This window comes from Rhinoderma darwinii, chromosome 1 (genome assembly GCF_050947455.1).
Source record: "Rhinoderma darwinii isolate aRhiDar2 chromosome 1, aRhiDar2.hap1, whole genome shotgun sequence".
Taxonomy (NCBI): Eukaryota; Metazoa; Chordata; class Amphibia; order Anura; family Rhinodermatidae; genus Rhinoderma; species Rhinoderma darwinii.
The window spans coordinates 613,291,336-613,314,324 of record NC_134687.1 but is presented as its reverse complement, the minus strand read 5'-3'; the positions used below and the strand labels follow the sequence as shown (position 1 = coordinate 613,314,324).

The following is a 22,989-nucleotide window of genomic DNA, read 5'->3' as shown; positions in this document are numbered from 1 at the left end:
TCTCAAAAGTTTTTTTTAAAGATTAGTTACCATTTAACAACTTATCATTATTCGTAATAAGATTAAAATACTAGACTCAGGGGCGACCTTTGGGTGTATGCAGGGTGCATAACCCTGAAGTAGCTGCCACGGGAGGTCTGGCAACCTAGGCTTGTGACCAACGCTGATCTTAATTGTATAGCAGTATTATTTAGACATTGTATAGAAATGTTATTAGATTACTTTATGTCTATTACTTGATCGCTGTATGTTGGTATTTGAGCACTATATGGTGGTATTAATTTAGGCATCCTGTGGCACTGTTACTGTAAAGTGTACTGTATTGTTTAGGCAAATGTATGAAAGTTTAATGTGGCCAACATGTGGCACTGTTATTTGGTCACCATACTCTATGACTGATAATTAGACACTGTATGGTAATTTCTGCACTGTATGACAGTACACCAAATGGTGCCAACAGAAAGTTTTGCACAGGGCATAATATAACACCAGACCATCCATGACTAGACTAGATTATTAAATGCAAAGTCTCTCTCACAGTATCTAGAAAAATCGGGCTTGTTCATCCTGGAAAAAAGACGCCTCAGAGGTGATCTTATTTCTAAGGTCAATACAAAGAACTAGCACATGATTTATTCATTCCAAGAACTGTACAAAGGACCAGGGGACATTAATTGTTTGTGGAGGAAATGAGGATCAGACATCAATCCAGAAAAGGATTCTTTACAGTTACAGTAGCCAAACTATGGAATGCCCTACACCAAGAGGTAGTAATGGCAGATACTACAGATGTGTCCTGCCTTACCGTCACTCTTATCTCAACATATCCTAAGCTGTGTGGCGCGAGATGACCAGCTTTAAAGAAAAAACATGATTTTGTGATACCCTGTCACGGGATGTCTATGCTCTTTGTGTCTATGTGTGGCCACCCAGAGGTTATAATGTGAGTTTGAGCCTGTCAAGGCTTTTGCTAGCAAGTCTCGATATTGTATTTGTCTATGTGCTATTGTATATTGTCAAGGAACCCCTGTCCTCTTACAAAAGGCTGCTTCCACTTTATGTACATATAGATAATAACTACGTGATGGATATTGGCTTCATCATATTTACACTAACTTCACCACACAGCCTAAGAAACGTTAAATTATAAATTGAAAGAATGTAATGATAAAGACAAATGTATTTTATAATTAGGGGAGGATATGAATACGACCAACACAACCGTCTCTGCATGCTCAGCCAAGCTGAAAATTAATATGCAGCAGGATACTTAATTTTCTTCCAAATGTCTGTGGGGAAATAAGATATTAATTAAGTATAGGCTTGTTGTGTAAGATGTGGCAGCAATCCATAGAGATGACAATAGATAAATGACATGTGACCGCCATCGGTGGAAATCTGTTGCATGCCAAATGTGTCCTATTTTTATGCGCCAAAGATCAGCTAGCGGGACATCCAAGAATATGGCATTTATCTGAAATGTGAAAAACCAAATGATGGCAGAACTCACTCATTGATTAAATAAATTCATTACCGGCTCCCAGCAGATGCTCCACAGGGAGCGGGAACCTCCGAGATTTCTGGATATTACTTGTAGAACCGCTCAGAGTAAGACACGATTATAAGAAAGTGTAAGAGAATCCGAGTAATGTTAAAGCTACTTCGTATTATAATAGATCATTAGCGTAAAAGGAAGGATGCAATCTATTAACCCCTTAAAGAGGCTCTGTCACCAGATTTTCAAACACCTATCTCCTATTGCAGCAGATCGGCGCTGCAATGTAGATAACAGTAACGTTTTTGTTTTTTTTCAAAAACGAGCATTTTTGGCCAAGTTATGACCATTTTTATATTTATGCAAATGAACCTTTCTTAAGTACAACTGGGCGTGTTTAAAGTTATGTCCAACTGGGCGTGTATTGTGTGCGTACATCTGGGCGTTTTTACTTCTTTTACTAGCTGGGCGTTGTGAATGGAAGTGTATGATGCTGACGAATCAGCATCATCCACTTCTCTTCGTTACCACCCAGCTTCCGGCAGTTCACAGACACACAGCGTATCCTCGCTCATCCGACGCGATGAAGTTCCTGTGGGAGGAAGTGAGTGACGTCACAGCGTGATCTCGCGAGGACACGCTGTGTGTCTGTGAACTGCCAGAAACTGGGTGGTAACGAAGAGAAGTGGATGATACTTCTATTCACAACGCCCAGCTAGTAAAAGAAGTAAAAATGCCCAGATGTTACACACACAATACACGCCCACTTGGACATAACTTTAAACATGCCCAGTTGTACTTAAGAAAGGCTAATTTGCATAAATATAAAAATGGTCATAACTTGGCCAAAAATGCTTGTTTTTGAAAAAAACAAAAACGTTACTGTAATCTACATTGCAGCGCCGATCTGCTGCAATAGCAGATAGGGGCTGCAAAATCTGGTGACAGAGCCTCTTTAATGACAAGGCCTGAATGACCAGCTGCATTTTTTTTGTTTTTGCCATTCTGCATTTCAGCAACCAATTTTAATTTTTTTCTGACGTGGCTTTATTATGTCGTGTAATAAATTGCATTTTTTTCAGAGCTATTTTTGGGGTACATATAATTTAAACTAGAGTGAATATAGAAATAAAGCATTGCTTTATTTGTGTTTATTTTTTAGAAGGTTAAAGTTTCACACTGAATAATGAATTTGATGAATTCTGCAGGTTAATGTGGATACTTAGTAAGTGTAGTCTTTTGTTTTTATGTAATATATGCACAACAAAATGTATTTTATAATGTATAATTGCATTTTTTTGTCTTTTTTTTTGCGGACCTTTTTTAATAATTGTATTTTTATTCAATTCCTTAATAATTTTTTTTATTCCCATTAAGGGATTACGTACTATTTGACATGTTTGAATTTATAATATATTAGCATACTTCTGTTTGCTAAGACATTTCGAGGACAATTCATTAAGACTGGCGTTTCATACGCCAGTCTTAATAGCAATAAAAGTTAGATGAGACTGGGATACATTTATTAAGACGCAAAAGACTCTTAATAAATGTATTGCATGTTTCGGTCATGTCCTGCTCCACAATTATCTATTCCCTCCCTTTGGACATAAAATTAAAAAAAATTCTCACCTCATGGCTCTGCTACTCTTCTCTCCTCCCCTACGGCTCCCTCATTACTCCAGTGCCACTCGTACAAGGTGCTGATGCCAAGTAGCGTCAGGGCCTTATATGCGGTGCAGCACTTCAACATCATCAGTGGAATCATGAGGAAGCCGGGGGGAGGTGAGAAGAGGTGAGCCTGTTTTTTTAAGAATTTTTATTTATTTTTAAATTTTAAATGTCCAATGGGGGGGGGTGCAGGTAGTCTTATCTGGAAAGGGGGGGACAAGGTAGGGGCCCAGCATGGACCTCTACCTTGTTATGCCCCATAGAGTGAAATCTATACCAGCCAGTAGTTGGCATAGATTTCCACTATATTTTACGCCACTTTTCTGGCATGAATTATAATAAATTTGTTGGGCCTCGATGAACACTCCCCTTTCCCTGAAGCCACACGCCTTTTGCAAATTCGGCGAGAGTGGTGCAAAAAGGCCAACAGTCAGAAATTGTGACTTTTGTGCCCCTTTGCCACTTTTCTACACCAGAAAACTGGTGCAGAAAGGTTGATAAACTACCCCTATGATCTGTGTCACTATCATAGGCTGTTGTTAGCAGGCTTAGTAAACAGACAGCCCTAGGGTCCTTTTTAAGTCCCCAGAACTGACTGAACAAGGCCCATTAGTGTTACTGGGGAAAGCTTGTTAGCTGATCGAAGGGGGAGAGTCCCCTTGTGTCATACAGCAGTCACTTTCGACTACAGCAATCAAAGGGTTAAATGACCAGGCACAGAGTTTCCTCCGATGACATCCATTATAGCAGGAGCTTGGCTGTCATTAGACAGCTGAGCACCCGCCCTAGGACAACACGGAGCACCCATGCCGGACTTACTCTACAGCACGGTAAAAACACAGCACTGTAGAATAAGGCCACATAATGGCCGTGGTAAAAAGGCGTATTGGCAGTCATTAAGGGGTTAATAAAAGGAAGAATCTAAACATCACAATGGACTTTGCAGGAAGAGTTATTCATATAATTATGGCTATTTAGAAAATAAATTTATTATTTATAAATTCATTTACGGGACTTAAACATTGATGGCCTATCCTATAGAAATTCCCTTAGAAGTTGAGTCCCAAGCGGCTGATCTAAAGCAGTAAAATGAATTAGGGGGTGATCACTGTGAACTTGCTGTTTAGGGGTGAAGGCAGCTCCGTGACAAATCCTAGAGAAACTGAAAGTCCTCATTAAGATGGTTGTAATGCAGATGCGTTTTAGCTTCCATACTACGGCCACAAATCCCGTCCCGACGGTGGGTCCAGTCACCCGAACTGGTAGCATTATAGAAACCTTTTATGCTGCTAGTTCGGGCATTATACCCGTGATTGGGCATGGATGTGCAGCCATAATATGGACGCTAAAATGTGTTTGCATTGTGCTAATTTTAGATGTGGTGGAATTTCCGTGGATTTTCAGTGCGCATTCATAACCGGAAATCCACGGCAATTAAAAGCACAGTTCATTTTAAAAAACCCATCCACACATAGCGTAAAAAATCTGCTTGGAAATCGTAGCACACTACGGGAACCCCAACTTCGCAGCACGCTCATTCATTTGCGAAGCAAACCGCGAGATATGATCTAAATCCGTCATAAAATCTGCCTCAAATTTTGCTGCAAATTCACAGAAAATATGGCACAAATCGACTGAATAATCTGCCACATCTAATCTCCTGGGTGACCTGACCTTATGAAGGAAAGAGGCCATGCACCCTGGGCCCTCATTGCCTGGGGGGGGCATCAACAAACTACTCTGCCTTGGTCAGGGTATTTAGATAGAGGTCGCCATTCAGAAGTATACACCATATGCCAATACAGCGCCCCCTACATGATTGATGAAGAACCAACACGTGGTAAATTTACATTGTTGATGTTATGAAATGTAGCATGTAGCTTTTTATGGTATGTTGTGCCTTTTACTACAATTCAGTTTATAGTAGCGCATATATACATGGAAGGTCTACAGCAAATGACACATTTCCAAGTTTTCGGAGCTCTGGAGATGACATAATATGCAAGAACTCATTTAGATTTTTTTGCTAACCCATCTTTTTAATTACCACCATAATAATTCTACCGATTCCATAGTTGATACTGAACATATTTGCGCTCTGTGATATTCCCATCAAGTGAGCCAAATGTCATTTTGGTAAAATGTTATTTTAATGGCTGATTTTGAAATGTGAGTAATAAGGGCCGTAGTTTGCATGGAGCTGTCGGTGGCTTCAATGAGGCTTTCAAGCTTCAGCAACGCAGAAGGATGTCGCCACGTTTGTAGAGATTCTCTTCTTCTTGATGAGATAAAGGATAGCACATGAAATCAGTTCTCTTTATTCTTCATCTCACTGAATAAATGTATATTCGGCATTAAAGGGATAGAAAAAACGAGAGAAGCTTCCATAAGAGCCGACGTTAAATACTTCACATCCCTTCTTGTATTCTTTGCCAATGGCATCAGCCGCTTATACAACTTTTTAGTAATGCAAATCAGCAATTCTTCTGCGTTGGAGATGCCATTACTGTGACATGGCGCAATAGTAGCCCATGCTTTACCTTTTGGGTGTTCACAGTAGGACAGTTTGTGGTTTTCTTCATGGCAAGGTGCCAACCCATAGATAAAAATTCAGCAATTACCTGTTAGTTATTCTTTATACCCAAGGAAGAAATTATCGTTATTTGTAAATGGGAAGTCTAGAAGTAAGCCCATAGTGCCCAAGAGGGCAATGGTGTACCTTGAAGCTCTTTGGCCCTAGTGAAAAATGTGCCCTGACCTACTATATGTCTTATGTAATAATGATATATTCTTATGGGGCAGGGGGGACTTTGGGCCATTTCAGACATCCGGGCCGGGTGGTGACTGCTACCTCTGCATCTCCTATAACCATGACCATGCCTAAGGGCTTAGGGGCCAATCACCTTTAAACAATTGGTTATTAGGAAAAAGCCCCCACTATGACCAGGCGTGTTTATGAAGTCCATACAGACAAGACGTAGGTTCATTGCACTCACTCCAACTCAAAAATTATGCCAGATACTACTAGTTAGTACCACATGTTTCTGTCTTATTTAAAGAGGACCTGTCACCTCTCCTAACATGTCTGTTTTAGTGAATACTTATATTCCCCATGAAATAATTATTCTGGAACATTGTTTTATAGAGCTCTACGTTGTGCCGTTCCTCTGTTAATCCTCCTAGAAATGTATTAATAAATTGACAACTGGGTGTTACTATTCCCCTTCTCAAAGGGGCGTGTCCCTACACAGTCTCACTCCGCCAGCACTGATTGGACACTGTCAGGCTGTAAAGGGACACATCCCCAAATGGTAACACCCAGCTCAGCTATCAATTTATTAAAAAATCTGTAATAAGAATAACAGAGGAACGGCACAACCTAGAGCTCTAAGAAACGATGCTACAGAATTGTTATAATATGGGCAATACAAGTATTTCCTAAAACAGACATGTCAGTAGAGGTGACAGGTCCTCTTTAAAAGTGAAGTTATGTAAAAATGCAACTCACATGGTTTCCTCCTCGATCTGTCTCCTACTGCCACCAATGTTGCTCTGCTACTGGGGAGGCCATGAGGGTGGTGTTCTGCCAGAAAAATGGGCCAACTCACTGTTTTTCCACAGTAGCACTAAGGCTTGATTCACACGAGCGCTGCGCATCTCGGACATTAAGAACTGCCGTTTTTCACGTCCGAGGTGCATCCGTGCTCGGCACTGCGGGACGCGATGTCACGCATCCCCCACAGTTGAGAGTCTATGGAGGGATGCGTGATGCGTGAAAAGAACGGACATGTCCTATTTTCCCACGAACCCTTCACACGGTCCGTTGAAACAACGGCTGTGTGAACGGCCACATTGAATTACATACAGTGGAGGAAATAAGTATTTGATCCCTTGCTAATTTTGTAAGTTTGCCCACTGTCAAAGTCATGAACAGTCTAGAATTTTTAGGCTAGGTTAATTTTACCAGTGAGAGATAGATTATATAGAAAAAAAATAAAAAATCACATTGTCAAAATTATATATATTTATTTGCATTGTGCACAGAGAAATAAGTATTTGATCCCCTACCAACCACTAAGAGTTCAGCCTCCTCCAGACCAGTTACGCGCTCCAAATCAACTTGGTGCCTGCATTAAAGACAGCTGTCTTAAATGGTCACCTGTATAAAAGACTCCTGTCCACAGACTCAATTAATCAGTCTGACTCTAACCTCTACAACATGGGCAAGACCAAAGAGCTTTCTAAGGATGTCAGGGACAAGATCATAGACCTGCACAAGGCTGGAATGGGCTACAAAACCATAAGTAAGACGCTGGGTGAGAAGGAGACAACTGTTGGTGCAATAGTAAGAAAATGGAAGACATACAAAATGACTGTCAATCGACATCGATCTGGGGCTCCATGCAAAATCTCACCTCGTGGGGTATCCTTGATCCTGAGGAAGGTGAGAGCTCAGCCGAAAACTACACGGGGGGAACTTGTTAATGATCTCAAGGCAGCTGGGACCACAGTCACCAAGAAAACCATTGGTAACACATTACGCCGTAATGGATTAAAATCCTGCAGTGCCCGCAAGGTACCCCTGCTCAAGAAGGCACATGTACAGGCCTGTCTGATGTTTGCAAATGAACATCTGGATGATTCTGAGAGTGATTGGGAGAAGGTGCTGTGGTCAGATGAGACTAAAATTGAGCTCTTTGCCATTAACTCAACTCGCCGTTTTTGGAGGAAGAGAAATGCTGCCTATGACCCAAATAACACCGTCCCTACTGTCAAGCATGAAGGTGGAAACATTATGTTTTGGGGGTGTTTCTCTGCTAAGGGCACAGGACTACTTCACCGCATCAATGGGAGAATGGATGGAGCCATGTACCGTCAAATCCTGAGTGACAACCTCCTTCCCTCCACCAGGACATTAAAAATGGCTCGTGGCTGGGTCTTCCAGCACGACAATTACCCGAAACATACAGCCAAGGCAACAAAGGAGTGGCTCAAAAAGAAGCACATTAAGGTCATGGAGTGGCCTAGCCAGTCTCCAGACCTTAATCCCATCGAAAACTTATGGAGGGAGCTGAACATCCGAGTTGCCAAGCGACAGCCTCGAAATCTTAATGATTTACAGATGATCTGCAAAGAGGAGTGGGTCAAAATTCCATCTAACATGTGTGCAAACCTCATCATCAACTACTAAAAATGTCTGACTGCTGTGCGTGCCAACAAGGGTTTTGCCACCAAGTATTAAGTCTTGTTTGCCAAAGGGATCAAATACTTATTTCTCTGTGCACAATGCAAATAAATATATATAATTTTGACAATGTGATTTTATTTTTATTTTTTTTATATAATCTATCTCTCACTGGTAAAATTAACCTATCCTAAAAATTCTAGACTGTTCATGTCTTTGACAGTGGGAAAACTTACAAAATCAGCAAGGGATCAAATACTTATTTCCTTCACTGTAGGTCCATGGGACAGCTGCTGTTTCAACGTCCGCCCCCCGGACATTTAACATGTTCGTGTAAATAAGGCCTAATTGTAGCATTATCACACTGTGAATTAAAGCAGTGACAACTGCTCTGGATACCATTTATCATAGCCCAGTGTAGTTGTAAATTTGCTGCCCACATACAAGAAAAAGTAAGAGACATCTCCCAGCATATAGAGACAAGAAGTTGAATGTTTTTTGGTCCTCCCACTTTCTGTTCTCATATGGGAAAGACGGGTGTAATGACCCTTAAAAGATATGATTTTTTGAAAACAGCGCCACTTTTGTCCATGGCCAGTGTCTGGTACTGCAGCTCAGCCCCAATCACTTGAATTGATACAATACTAGACACATTCCATGGACAAAAGTTCCCATCTCCTTTTTTTTTGTGTCTCTTACATGTGGGGAGGGTTGGGTGTCTCCACAGATTCACACTAATAATGGGAAGGCTGAATGGAGCCAATTTCAGATGGCCCCATACAGTAGCTACAGCCTCAGCCTTTATTGTCACATATGTCCTTGGCTTATTTTAACCTTCTTCTCTCTTCCATTTAGGTTGTTTACAAATGAAAATATTCCCATTAGTGTAAATTCCACCATTTTTACAGATCTCTCGCATTTAATGTGTTTACGCTAATTTTTACAGGTCCCTAGTAGCACATAAAATCTGGATTTCATAGTAAATTTTTACCAATTTTAAATACATCTCATCCATACTCATCTCTGCAAAAGTCAACATTAAATACATGTATAAATTAATATGACAGCCAGCGAGCAGGGCTGCACACACAGGAGCTGCAGATAATATTTAAGAACATTATCCATAACTCACATCTGCTCAGAGCACAGTTTTCCCATCAATATGGAATAAATGTACACAGAGCAGCATCGCTGTATACACCAAGGTCTTTAAATAAATCTTCCATACATAAAATATTTCTAGATGTCTCCCAGCTCTCAGCAGAGGCATGATGCAGTTTTGCTGAGTTTGCATGTGGCTTATATCTTAGAATACATATATACCCAGTATATTCAGTAATGGTTTAGTTTTGGTAATTTGTTACAATATATCATAGCTGGAAATAAAACCTATACAAGCTGACAGTCCTGCTCACAAAAGCCCACAAAACTTTTTAAGGAATGCCCACTTTAGAGACATATTTGCAAGTGCTCCGCCCCTTCTGAGAAAAACGGGGAGGTTGGAGAGTATGATGTTGAATCAAAACTTCAGCTTCCAACGTCCACTATGTAAAGATGATATCGATGAGTAAGGCTTTGTTCACATCTGTGTCAGGGCTCTATTCCGACATCCCGTCAGAATAGAGCCCTGACTGACACAAACGGAAACCATAGGTTTCAGTTTCCATCACCATTGATTTCCATGGTAACGTATCCGGAGTCCATAGTTTCCGTTTGTCTCCATTGTGCAATGGTTCCGTCATTAATCAATACCGTAGTCGCCTGCGCTGTTGATTCCGTCAAATTGACGGAACCCTTACACAACAGAGACAAATTGAAACCATTGGCACCGGATCCATCACCATTGAAGTCAGTCAGGGCTCCATTCTGACGGAAAGCTCCGACGTTACGTCGGAATAGAGCCCTGACGCAGATGTGAACGAAGCCTAAATGGTACAAGAGATATCTTCTTTTCTGTTTAAAATTCTTCATGGGAGATGATGGCATCCATGAACAGATAGTACATTCAATGGAAGGGAGATAAAACATCTCTCTACCCAAATAGTAAAACTTCCATGTGCTCACAAATGTTCTTATTTTATTAGTCTGCACATTACTTCACCTTTTAGAGCTATTCTTTCTTCTCAAACTAGAGACAGGAAGTTATAACCGTAAGCCACCATTTTGGAGGCTATGAAGATCTGTCTTTGGTCACCCAGTCACCTGTCAATATTCAAGTATACACAGACATTTCTATGCTCCCTCCTATCTTCTTCTAACATATCTGTCAGTCTTGTGTATGCTACTACCTTTTTCACACCTTGTGTCTTCTATGTCTACTTGGATTACAATACAAGAAGATACTAGAATAGCAACCCTCATATTACTGTCCCATTTCACCGTTTGAGCAAGCAATGCAAACTCCTCATAGAGTTTATATCAATTTTAATAGTGGTTACTTTAAATTTGTAGGATGTTATACTACTAAAACCCATTGCCTTCATAGGCAGCTTCTTACAAAGCTATGTGTGATGTGGTCTCTAATATATTGGTTGTATTTTAATTTAGATATTTCTAACCTATTTCTGTAATTTTTTTGTTTTGTTTATAGAGTCTCCTATAGGACAGATGCACCCCCCTCATGGTGTAACACCCCAGAAGAACAGCAACCTCTTGGTGATCATTGTGGTCACTGTTGGAGCCATTACAATTCTGGTGGTGGTGATAGTGGCTGTGATCTGCACGCGAAGGTCGTCTGCACAGCAGAGAAAGTACGTAACTAGTCTTATATTGCATCCTTATATCATTTTCTATTATGTCTATAGAAGGAGGGGGCTGTACTGAAAAATTGTTGAATAAATTGATGTTTAGATCCAAACGCAATTACAACACTTGAGAGCTACATTCAATCAGTTGTTTAGACAGTGATTTAAAGGAACTGTATAATTTATGACAACCCCTTTTAAAGTTTTCAGGGGCTTGTTTAGACACTTTGTGTTCACCTCTACTCACTGGTGGAATGTAGGGTCAGTTGATTTAATGGAGACCTCCAGTGTAAACACAACTTTCCATCACTGCACCCCCCACCTGGTTGTCCATCCAGCACTGGACGTTTTTAATGCATATTGTACTGACTTCCGTCCAGTCCGGCCTCCTGTCTGCTTCTAATCAGACACCCTCTTACATTTTTTATTTCACCTTGCTATTTCACCACTGTGCTATGCTATCAATCCCACAATGCCTCAGTACAGTATCACATGAGCAGCTGGAGCCAGTACCATCTCTGCCTGCTGGGTAGGACAGTGTAGTTATCCTTCCCTCAGTATTCGTCTATATAAGCTAAGCTATTATAAATATAGAGATGGGAGTCTGAACTGTGATCTTCTCCATAATAACTGTGTGACAGGAGCTTGTCTAGTTAACAACAGTAACTGTCATACTTTGTGCCCCCCCCCCCTTCCCCATGGAGAGCTTGTGTGGACCAATCCATGCAATGACATCCCACAGGAAGTTGTTGTGCCTGTATAGTGACACAGGCTTACCCCATTGACTCAAGTAGAAAAGTGTGTCACCAAAGCCTGATTCAGACCGTTGCTATGATATATAGTTGTAGAAAAAGGAAACACTTAATGGAACACATGGGAAATTTAAGTTTTGGTTGGAGTTCCCCTTAAAAGAATACAGACAACTGAAGGTAATGAAAATAACCATCAATTCTGCTCCCATGCCAAAGAGGAGCTCTTAATACAGAGACCCCTGTGATCAGCTTATTTTATGAGAACTGAAAATGGGAGAACCCCATTTAATGAATTATTAGCTATGGTTACGGTAGAAAAAAAAACAGATAACCTGCATCAATCTAAAATATTTATTTCCAACTAAAAATTGTATAGTTTATATTCAGACATTTTCAAATGCCCTACTTGGGAAATGTAAATGTATAGAGAGTAGGGAGCTCCTGCTTAGGACCCTCCTCTGTTGGACCGAGTGGATAGCGGTTACAATAAGCATCTCTTGCTCTGGAGGACTCGACAGGTACATACATTACATAGACAGCCCAATGATTTCAATAATATCAGTGCAATACTTCATCTCCCCTGTGACGGTGCTGTAGAAGATCTAAATACTTGCTGCCAGGTTCCCCTAATGATTGCAATCGATCGCTAGAGGTCCCAGTATCATGGCACCATATGATCAGCATATTGTTGAGGGACCGTTCTAATAAAAAGGGATTGTCCCAAGCGGACACATCCTTAAAATGGGTGATAAAGTTATTAAACACAATTGATAAGTAATATGCCTGGGAGCAGCAGCAATATTTTTGCTACTTTTTCTTGCTGGAAAAAAGTTGGCGAGATTTCCATTTAAATCAATTTGCATTTATGCCACTCATGGTTTACAAGGACAAAGTTGCTGTCCTTTAGTATTGAAAGCCGCGATGGGAATTACTATTGGTTTTAGCTAATATACGTTTACCATCCAATATGTCCTAAGGGGGCACTTAAAAAAGAGTTGTTTAACAACACAATTGCTTTAGGAAAACAACCTCAATTGCCCTGTGCCCTTAGTTGTCATACAAATCGCTAAACATTTACAACATATGACTGAAGAAGGCCAGACTTACTGAAACAAGGGCAAGTAAAAAGACCAGGTCCCAGCAGGATGTTATATGTGGGAGGTCAAACCGGAACAAAAACTTAGCGTAAACTCCATAAGAAATGTGGGCCATTATCATTTTTAATCTTTTTATATTTTTCCTAACATTTTAGCTGGCCCTATAAACATTTTCTTCCTATTGCTGCCCTCCAGCCATCTTGGCCTGGAATCTGCAGTCAGAGAACCGTAGAGAGAGCGAGAGACTGCATTTAATCGCCAGCAAGAAAAGGTTTCTGAATTTGTTAAGTTATATCTAAAATGACGTCTTTCTGAAAACATTCCAAGAAGCTGTTCCTCGGCAGCTGGCAGGGTAACAAGAAGACACGAGATAAGAATTGAGAAGTGGAATTTCAGTGCGCAGTCAATTCAGATCTATGGTTGGGAAACAAAATGTTTTCTGACTTTCAGCACTAGACTACATAGACATTATAAGGCTTGTCATATGAGGTTTTTTTTAACCACCGAGACTTTTAGCATTTAAAAATATCTAGTAGTAATTCCTTCCTACAACCCCTTTAATGCTTTGCAACAGATAAAACATTGGGGCAGATATACTATTCAAAATGCGACAGAATTCTGGCGTACGTGCTGTGTAACACCTTTATTGAAGGGAGTCTGTCATTACATTTTCGCCAACCAAACCACTAATCCCCCATATAGCGAAGCTTAAAATTTTTCAAACATACATGTTGCCAAAGTAAGTCAATCGTGAACCATAAAAAAGTGTTTTTATAACTCTAGACACCGTATGCAAATGAGCGCTGAAGAGTCCCGCAATCCAGGAACTGTCCTGCATTCTATGTGGTTTCTGCTTAGAATGCAGGACACTTCCTGGATTGCGGGACTCTTCAGTGCAGATTTTCATAAGAACCCTGGAGGAAAAAAAAACACTTTTATATGGTTCACGATGGCCTAGCTTAAGCAAGATAAGAATGTTTTGAAAAATTTTCATCCTTCTCTATATAGGGGGATTAGTGGTTTGGAAGGCAAAAATGTGATGAGAGACTCTCTTTAATGAATGGAGCATGAATTCTGGCGCATTTTGAATAGTAAATATTCCCCACTGGAACTAAGGGGCCTAGGCCGATCCCTGAAAAGCACCCCCATAGAATTATCCCTCCTCCACTAAACGTTACAGTTGGCACAAGTAGTCAGGCAGGTAACGTTCTCCTGGCATTCACCAAACCCAGACTCGTCCATCAGGCTGCCAGATAGAGAAGTGCGATTCATCACTCCACAGAACATGTTTCCACTGCTCCAGAATCCAGCTGCTGACTTTACACCACTCCAGGGGCATAGCTAAAGGCTCATGGGCCCCGATGCAAAGGTTCTTCTTGGGCCCAGCCAAACTTCTCATGGCCGATGGCCCGCAGCTTTCAGCTGCATTGCTGGGTCTCCTAAGTGATCCAACAGTGCAGCACTAGCAGCCAGGGGTACCAGGAAGAGCTGGGTATGATCCAGTACCCGACCATCTATAGTGACGAAGGGGCTTTGGGGCGGATATTGTTAGGCTGGGAAAGCCCAAAAACAGTGGCCCTTCCCACCCTGGTAATACTAGCCTGCTGCTGCTGTGTTGTATCTGGCTGGTTATAAAAATGGGTGAACCCCACATCGTGCTGTCCAATTATTTATAAAAAAAATGACGTGGGGCCCCCCCCATTTTTCATAACCAGCCAGATATAACACAGCAGCAGCAGCCTAGCATTAGCAGGGTGGGAAAGGCCACTGTTTTTGGCCTTTCCCAGCCTAATAATACCAGCCTGCGGCTGCTCCAGTGCCCGACCATCACTACAAATGGTTGGGTACCGGATCGTACCCGGCTCTTACTGGCACCCCTGGTGGCGGTGGGTACTGGTGAAATAATGGGGTTTAATGTTAGCATTTTCACCGGCTAACATTAAGCCCCGCCTTAGTAATGGACACTGTCAGTTAGTCAGCGGCCATTAGTAAGGTGGTAGCGATAACGTTTAAAAAAAATACAAATACAGAAAAAATAGATTTATTAAAATAAAAAAAAACACACCGCTCATTAACCATTTTATTGAGAATAAAAAAAGCTGCCATCGAAGTAGTCCTCGAATCCGACGTAGTCAAATGACCGAACCTGTAAAAAAACACACAAAAAAAATATTAGTAAGGGCCTGTTCACATCACAGCTCTCCTTCCGTTGAGGAGTTCCGTCGGGTTAACCCCTCAACAGAAAGGCAAACTGAAACCTACGCTTCCGTTTCCCTCACCATTGATCTCAATGGTGACGGAAACAATGCTAAAGATTTCCGTTTGTCACCGCTGTGGCAGGGTTCCTATGTTATGCATTGTCAACTGCGCTATTGATTCCGCCAAAACAACGGAACCCGTTCACAACGGTGACAAACGGAAACCATTAGCAAAGTTTGCATCACCATTGAGCTCAATGGTGATGCAAACGGAAGCTAAGATTTCCGGTTGACTTTCCGTTGAGGGGTTAATCCGACGGCACCCCTCAACGGAAGGGCAGCAGTGATGTGAACAGGGCCTTAGATACAGGGTCCGTGTGATACTGTTGGTTGGATCCTGTATCTAAGCCTAAAGTAGGCTTAGATACAGGATCCAGCAGACAGTAATCTTATGCAGTATAACCTGGGACCCTGTATCTAAGCCTAACACACGGTAGGCTTTTAAGGTTGCCCAGTCCCTAAACAATGATGGCTTATCTTCAGGATAGGCCAGAAATAGCTGATGGGTCGGCGTCCGACTCCCGGGACCACTGCCAATCAGCTGTTTTGAAGGGGGTGCAGAGCTCGTATGAGTGCTGCTTCTCCTTCATTTCCCTCACTTGCTCACACTGTGAATCGCTGACACGTCCGTGTCAGCGATTCAGTGTGAGAAAGTGACCGGAATGAAGGGGAAGTAGCGCTCGTACCCATCAGCTTCAGCAAGACAGTAATATTAATATTGCCCTCCTCTTCAGCTGCAGGTCCTCACTCCATCAAGTGTCAGGATGCTGTGCGCAGTGCATAGCGTCATGGCGTTATGCGCTGCGCACATCGCTGTGTCATCAGAACCTCCGATGTGCTCCAGAAAGTGGAAGGGTAAGTACTGTCAGTTATTATAGTAATAGGGGCCCGTATAGTTTATTACATAGGCCCCAGTTACTATAGTAACTTTTCATTGATGTCGTGCGGGGGCCCGCATGCCCCCTGGCTTCGGGGCCTGGTCGCAATTGTGACCGCAGCGACCCCTATAGTTACGCCACTGCACCACTCCATCCGACGCTTGGAATTGTGCTTGGCGATGTAAGCCTGACATGCGGCGGCTCGGCTCCCATGCCATGAAACTCCTGGGGCACAGTGTTTGTGTGGATGTTAATACCAGAGACGGTTTGGACTCTGCAATTATTGGGTCAGCAGAGCGTTGGCGACTTTTATGCACTATACGCCTCAGAACTCGGCGCCCCCGCTTTGTAACATAACGTGATCTCCACTTCGTAGTTGAGTTGCTGCGGTTCCTTCCACTTTACAATAATACCACTCACAGTTAATGGCGGAATATCTAGGAGGGAAGAAATGTCATGAACTTACTTGTTACAACGGTGGTGTCCTATACAGGACCACGCTGGACTTCAGTGATCTCTTTACAACGACCCATTCTATCACATGTTTATAAAGACGACTGCACGGCTAGTGTTGGTTTTTCTACACCAGTGGGAATGGGACTGAATGATACCTCTGAATTCAATGATAAAGAGGTGTCCCAATACTTTCGGCAATATAGTGCAGATATCATAAAGATCCAATTGGTCTTATCTACAACTACATCCTATAGTGGATACATTAAATATGCAAAAGTTCCTAACAATATTGACCTCACTGTATCATTTCCCATTGTAAAATAGTGAAAGTCTTTTCAATTCATGCTGGGCCTGGAAAGTATGAAGTGCAGCTCTGCCCTAGTACAGCACGTCCTAGCGTTTAAATGTTTAGAACTGGCATTTGATTCATTGTTAAAAGTTAGGCTATCGATCGGTAAGAAGCTGGTGCTAAAGTGGTATGACACCAGGTACCCACACTGAAAGGCTTTTGTCTTTCCTTCAGAATAGGGGCTTCCTGCTGTCCATCTTATGCTTTTACTTAAAGTGCATTTTTACTATAGTTCTTTTTTAGTCTGTTAAATGTTATGTATTGTTTTTGTTTTATTAGAAAACGTGCCACACACAGTATCAGTAAAAGGAAAGGAAGTCAAAAGGATCTGAGGCCACCAGATCTTTGGATCCACCATGAGGAGATGGAAATGAAGAACATTGAAAAGCCGGTGGGATCTGAATCTCAAGGAAGGGAATCTCCTAGGCAGAGCTGTCAAGATATCACCCCTGTCAGCCACAGCCAATCAGAGTCACAGTTAGGCAGCAAAAGCGCATCTCATTCAGGTAATCTGACTATTTGAATAGAGGATAGATAGATAGATAGATAGATAGATAGATAGATAGATAGATAGATAGATAGATAGATAGATAGATAGATAGATAGATAGATAGATAGATAGATAGATAGATAGATAGATTGATAGATGATAGACAGATTAAAAGTTCATATTTTAACAAAATGTAGGTACAAAATTTGGTGCTGATTAATTTCATAATATATCTCAATAAGGGCTGGAGCTCAGTTTTTCAAATATAGAGCAATGATAACATTTTGCCTGTCTGCAGCTACCACTAGGGGGAGCTTTAGAGTTTAATGTGTGCTGCCTTTTTATTGAGTTCAATGTACAAAGAGTATGCAGTAAGCTCCCTCTAGTGTTATCATTTTGTTTCATTAGCAGGAGATTTGGAGCTCTGTATCAGAAAAATGGAGTACCAACCACTATAAAGATATATTAAGGAATTATTCAGCACAGAATTTTGGAATTGTGGACTTTCTAGTATGTGTCATTGTAAAATGTAAAGTAGTAGCATCTTGTAATATTATTGAGTATCCTACTGTTAAGTCAGTGATCTGCTCTCTAGGACCGGACACAGATGAGGCTGGAAGTAACATTTCGACGCTGGAACGCTCTTTAGCTGCACGCAGGGCCACGCGCGCCAAACTCATGATACCAATGGATTCACAGTCTAATAATCCTCGTAAGTGCCTAAGATTTTCTCTTTGTGTTAAGTGAATAATCTACTAGACTTGTATTTCATGATTTACAACTTTATATGTTTATTACATGAGAAAATGAGATTAACAGGATTTTCATCACAAATCAAACATCTTACTTTAAAGGAGTTGTCTACAATGTATATGACACCAATGTCCAATCAGAGGGGATCTAACCACTTTGACCAAAACCGATTGCCAGAACAAAGCGGCACTAGGAACAGGTTGTGTCACATTGTCTTCTGTTGAATCAGCTCTACTTTTTCCGGATGGATGGCTATTGACTATAGTGGCCATCCATATGGCCTTGCAATGCCAACCTAAGACACGGTGGCTAACAAATTCTTATATCTGTTTCTGAGATTTTCAGCTGACAAATCACAAGCTATTAAAATATCATAAAGAGTCTCTCTCATCTCTAGTTTTAGTTTGGACTGGTTCTCCATTGGTATGTAATAGTTAAAAGGGTTGTCCAGTTTAGAAACCCCTTTTTAATACTCAGCCCTCTACTAGGAAGCTCTGAGTTAATAGAGAGGGGTCCTCTGTTCAGTATCCTTATATCTTGGTCAGAGTGTAGAGCGGTTATTAAGAGCATCTCTCTCTGTCCTGTCCTGCATTACAGACAACCCATTGATATTAATGGGGAATGTGTAATGATTAATTTCACCTGTGGTGGCGCTGCAGGGAAATTGAACATTGGCTGCCAGGTTTGCCCACAGATTACACTTGATTGCTGGGGGTCCTAGCAGGGGGACATTTTGTGATCTGCTTATTGTCAAGGGACCCTTCTAACTAACAGTGATTGTCCAAAGCGGGGAACCCCTTTTATTTTGCATAGGACTTTAAATATGGAGATACTTTATATACAAGTGATGGAATTACGAATGTTTATAGGTCTAAAGAAACATCAAAGACTGTGCTGAATTGTTTACAAACTTCAATTTCTTCTCTTTGTAAACTCCTTTTGACATTTTTTGGCATCATTAAAGGCTGTAATATTTCTTTGTTGGACTTTGCTATGATGTAATGGTAAAAGGCAACTAATGGGGTCAAGTAAAGCAGGATATGGATTCCCTGGCCTTCTGAGAGTGCGGAAATCAATTTTTTTTATAAGTTCATGCCGAGGACAATAGAGACAAATCTTCCATTCGCTAATTTAAAGAAATATGTAACATGTAAAATGAAATGTTCAATGATTTTTGAAGCATAAAGTTATTTTTGAAAAAAGCGAATAATAAATATTAGCAAATATTTTCAAAGGTAAAAAAATTCCATCCTTCTCAAATTGCTAATATGTTGTCAAGTTGGCTAAAGATCCTGCAACACTAATCTCATGTGCCCATACACAAAGCCTCCATATCATAATCTGATATCTCACAAGGTTCCTCAATGTAAATGAGTTCTACTCTTGTAGGAAAAAAACTGTCTCTCTAGTGTCACTTATAGGCAGTTACCCTGCAATTCACAGTCAAACCCCTTAGAGAGCCTTGAAATATGATTAGGGATATCAGAGATACCCACCCCAAGACTATTTAAAGGGTCGGACAATCACTTACAGTGCAGTGAGACAGTTTTCTTTCTAAAGCAGGAGAAATTATTTGCATACATTTCCCAGAGAGCATTGCATGTAAGATTCCCTACACCAGCTGGATCTCCGCAAGGACATCCAGTACTTTCCAATAGTGTAGGTTTCTCCAAAAACTTTTTTCTATCCAGAAATCGGTACTTTCCCAAAGTCACATCCTTTTGCAAGGATGTTGCATTCATAGGAACCACTGATTTCTAAAGCATCAGCAACATGAGTGGAGGTTGGAGATCAGAGATTTCTCCTCTCTGGATCCTCTTGACACTAGGTAAGCCATTAGTCCTTCAGAGATTACCATAGCCTGTATCAAAAGAACCAATGATTTTCATAGTTAAAGATTCCAAGTTACGGAAAACTGATGCATTATAATTATTACCAAATCTCATTGGCCACTTCTTCCAGGCATTGGGGAAGGTCCCACTTTTAAAAAAAATCTTTTGACATGTCTTTTAGACATATTAGAAGAAAACGATGGGGAGGTCTTATGGGTTGGGACCTCATCAATTTCTGGAAGGGATCACCATGCTAGGTAAACAAGTGGACCCTTTTTGGTGTTTGATAAAGAATTCCAGATCTCTTGAATCTCATGCACAGAGCTTTGTCATTCATTTAGAAGACTTTTGTATTCAAAAACTGAAGATTTCGATCATGGCCTAGTGCTAGGACTTCTTCATTCCAGACACTGGGGTGACACAGTTCCCAAAGCACCAACATGGCTATCTTTATACATCTCTAAAAGATATTTTTGAGGTTGATGTCTTTGTCAGGTTAAAGGGTTTGTCCACGCACAGCCAACTGATGACCTATCCACAGGATAGGTCATCAGTATATGGAGGTGGTCTGACCAACTGCTCCGGCTGCCACCAGGCTCCAGATGTTATGCAGTGCATGCAGTATTTGGAGCCGGAAGCAGGTGGCTCTGACTACTGCATAGCAGCTGTGCTGCAGAACAGCAACTCTGCTCCTATTCACTATAATAGGAGCAGAGCTGCATTGGCTGCTATTCCGTGACCGGAGCCATCTGCTTCCAACAGGGACATCCGGTTCCAAAAGGCAGCCGGTGTAGCTGATCGGAGTGAGGTCCGCGCGTCGGACCCCCACGATCATATACTGATGTCCTACCCTGTGGATATGTCATAAGTTGTCTGTGTGTGGACAACCCGCTTAATGAAGTTCTAGAATACACAGAACAGCGCCTCCTGTAGTCTCTGAAGTGTATTACACTTTTTCAAGTCTATAATTGGGAATGATTTATTTTTTCACATACATCAGAAGATGGGAAGTTCTCTATTCTTTTAACTACCAGTTTACAGTCAAGGGCTCCACAGCAACATTTGCGCATGTTGGCGTTTTTGCAATTATTGCACAACTTATTCTCCCCATGGGAAAACACTAAAGTTGTGTGTGAACTGTGGCAATGTCACACTATTACTGTGATCTGGGGGACAACCCCGTGGAGCCCTAGCCTGACACACTATATATCAATATTGATGCAATATTTCAACGATTATATAACGTCATTCAATATCCTAAAAACAAACCTAATGTCTCAAAACCTTGTCATTGAAAAGACTAATAATACCGAGTGTTAAGAGAAAATTGTTTTCATGTTGACACGTTGGTGACAATAACTTTGGATAATTCAATTTTCTCCCTTTTCCTCTAGTAATACATTTCAGCAAGAGCATAGTAGGAGACAATGCGAGAAATATCACATGAAAATATAGTGGCAGGCGGAGGCCAAATCTGTTTTGTTTATCTCTTTTTTCCCAATGTTAAGACATTCGTTCGCTGCATATAAAACGTGACAGCGCACAGTAAATTGCTTCTGTGATATAGGACTTTGGAGTTGTAAAAACTCAACATGATTTGTTTGAACATTGCGACTCCCAAACTCTTAACATTAGTGTCATATTACAATTCAATTGTCAACAACCTACGGTATTTTCTATAGATTTTCAATCAGATCCGGTTACCAAATAATGAACTAAAAAAAAAAGATATAAAGTAATATTTTATTAATTTATTTCCAATATTTATAAATTATAGCCTGTAGGATTTGTACTTTATTGAAATCATATCTGCCATGCAGGCAGCGATGTGTGAGGATTCATTGCATTAGCTCGGAAAGCTGGATCATATTCAATTGACACTAATATTTCTTAAGCACCCGGCTTAGATACTCTTGTAAAACTCTACGTGAGTGTTTATGTGACTCAGAGCTTGTATTAAGTGTTATGTTATGCTACAGAATGATTTCTTCTTATTATTACAGCTGTTGTCAGTGCCATACCAGTGCCCACGTTAGAAAGCGCACAGTATCCAGGAATACTTCCATCACCGACCTGTGTATATCCCCATCCGCAGTTTACGCTACGTCCTGTTCCTTTTCCTACTCTAACAGTGGATCGGGGATTCGGACCTAGTCGAGGTAAGGATAAAGAAAAAAGGCTTTGTTTAAAAGGATTTCCCTTCTCATAAAGTGATCCTACTGCCAGGAACTCCATTAATCCTGAGAATGAAAGATTAGCACTCCGCCCCCTCTAAAGTTTTACCTGCACAGTGGCGCTCCATGCTGCAGTTCTTCGCAGTCATGATGCAGTTCCATGCACAGTTGATGGCCAAGAGTGCCACAGTGCAGGGAAAAATAGTGAGTGGATGCAGTGTTAAACCAGTGCTGTGGCCCTTAATTTTCTTGATTGGTGGGGGTTCCAGTAGTTGGACCCTCCTTGATTAGAAAGTTATGCTAAAATGTGAAAAACCTTTTTAAGGTTAAAAAAATTTCAGTGTGAAATGTTTGATCATGTGTAATTCATACCTCACAACATTGGATGGTCAGTGTGGGACATTTATGGTTCCAAGTTTGAATAATCGCCTTTTTTATTTATTTCTATGGTCTTGAATAGTTTTATTTACACATTACAACAACAAAATATAAATATAAAAATGTTTGATGTCCGTAATGCATATTTACATCTCTATATATAAACAACACAGGAACCACCATTCATAATAGACTGATCCTTCCTGTTCTGTAGAGATCACTTCTCAGCAGTCATTATCATCACAGGCAGGATTATACTGACAGGTAACACCAAAATATGGATAACACAGGATTGATTATTCATAATAGACTGATCCTTCCTGTTCTGTAGAGATCACTTCTCAGCAGTCATTATCATCACAGGCAGGATTATACTGACAGGTAACACCAAAATATGGATAACACAGGATTCATTATTCATAATAGACTAACACTTCCTGTTCTGTAGAGATCACTTCTCAACAGACAGTGCATTAT

At 40.9% G+C, this 22,989-nt stretch overlaps 1 protein-coding gene across 3 annotated transcripts in view; it reads left to right on the top strand.

Moving 5' to 3' along the window:
* DCC (DCC netrin 1 receptor) overlaps positions 1 to 22,989 on the top strand; it is a 735,384-nt gene that overhangs the window by 682,854 nt on the left and 29,541 nt on the right. For all 3 annotated transcript variants that reach the window (XM_075841459.1, XM_075841451.1, XM_075841442.1), the window contains 4 exons: positions 10,942 to 11,101; positions 17,165 to 17,391; positions 17,971 to 18,087; positions 21,964 to 22,119. In XM_075841459.1, coding sequence (XP_075697574.1) covers positions 10,942 to 11,101; positions 17,165 to 17,391; positions 17,971 to 18,087; positions 21,964 to 22,119 — 660 coding nt within the window. The remainder of the gene's footprint in view (positions 1 to 10,941; positions 11,102 to 17,164; positions 17,392 to 17,970; positions 18,088 to 21,963; positions 22,120 to 22,989) is intronic.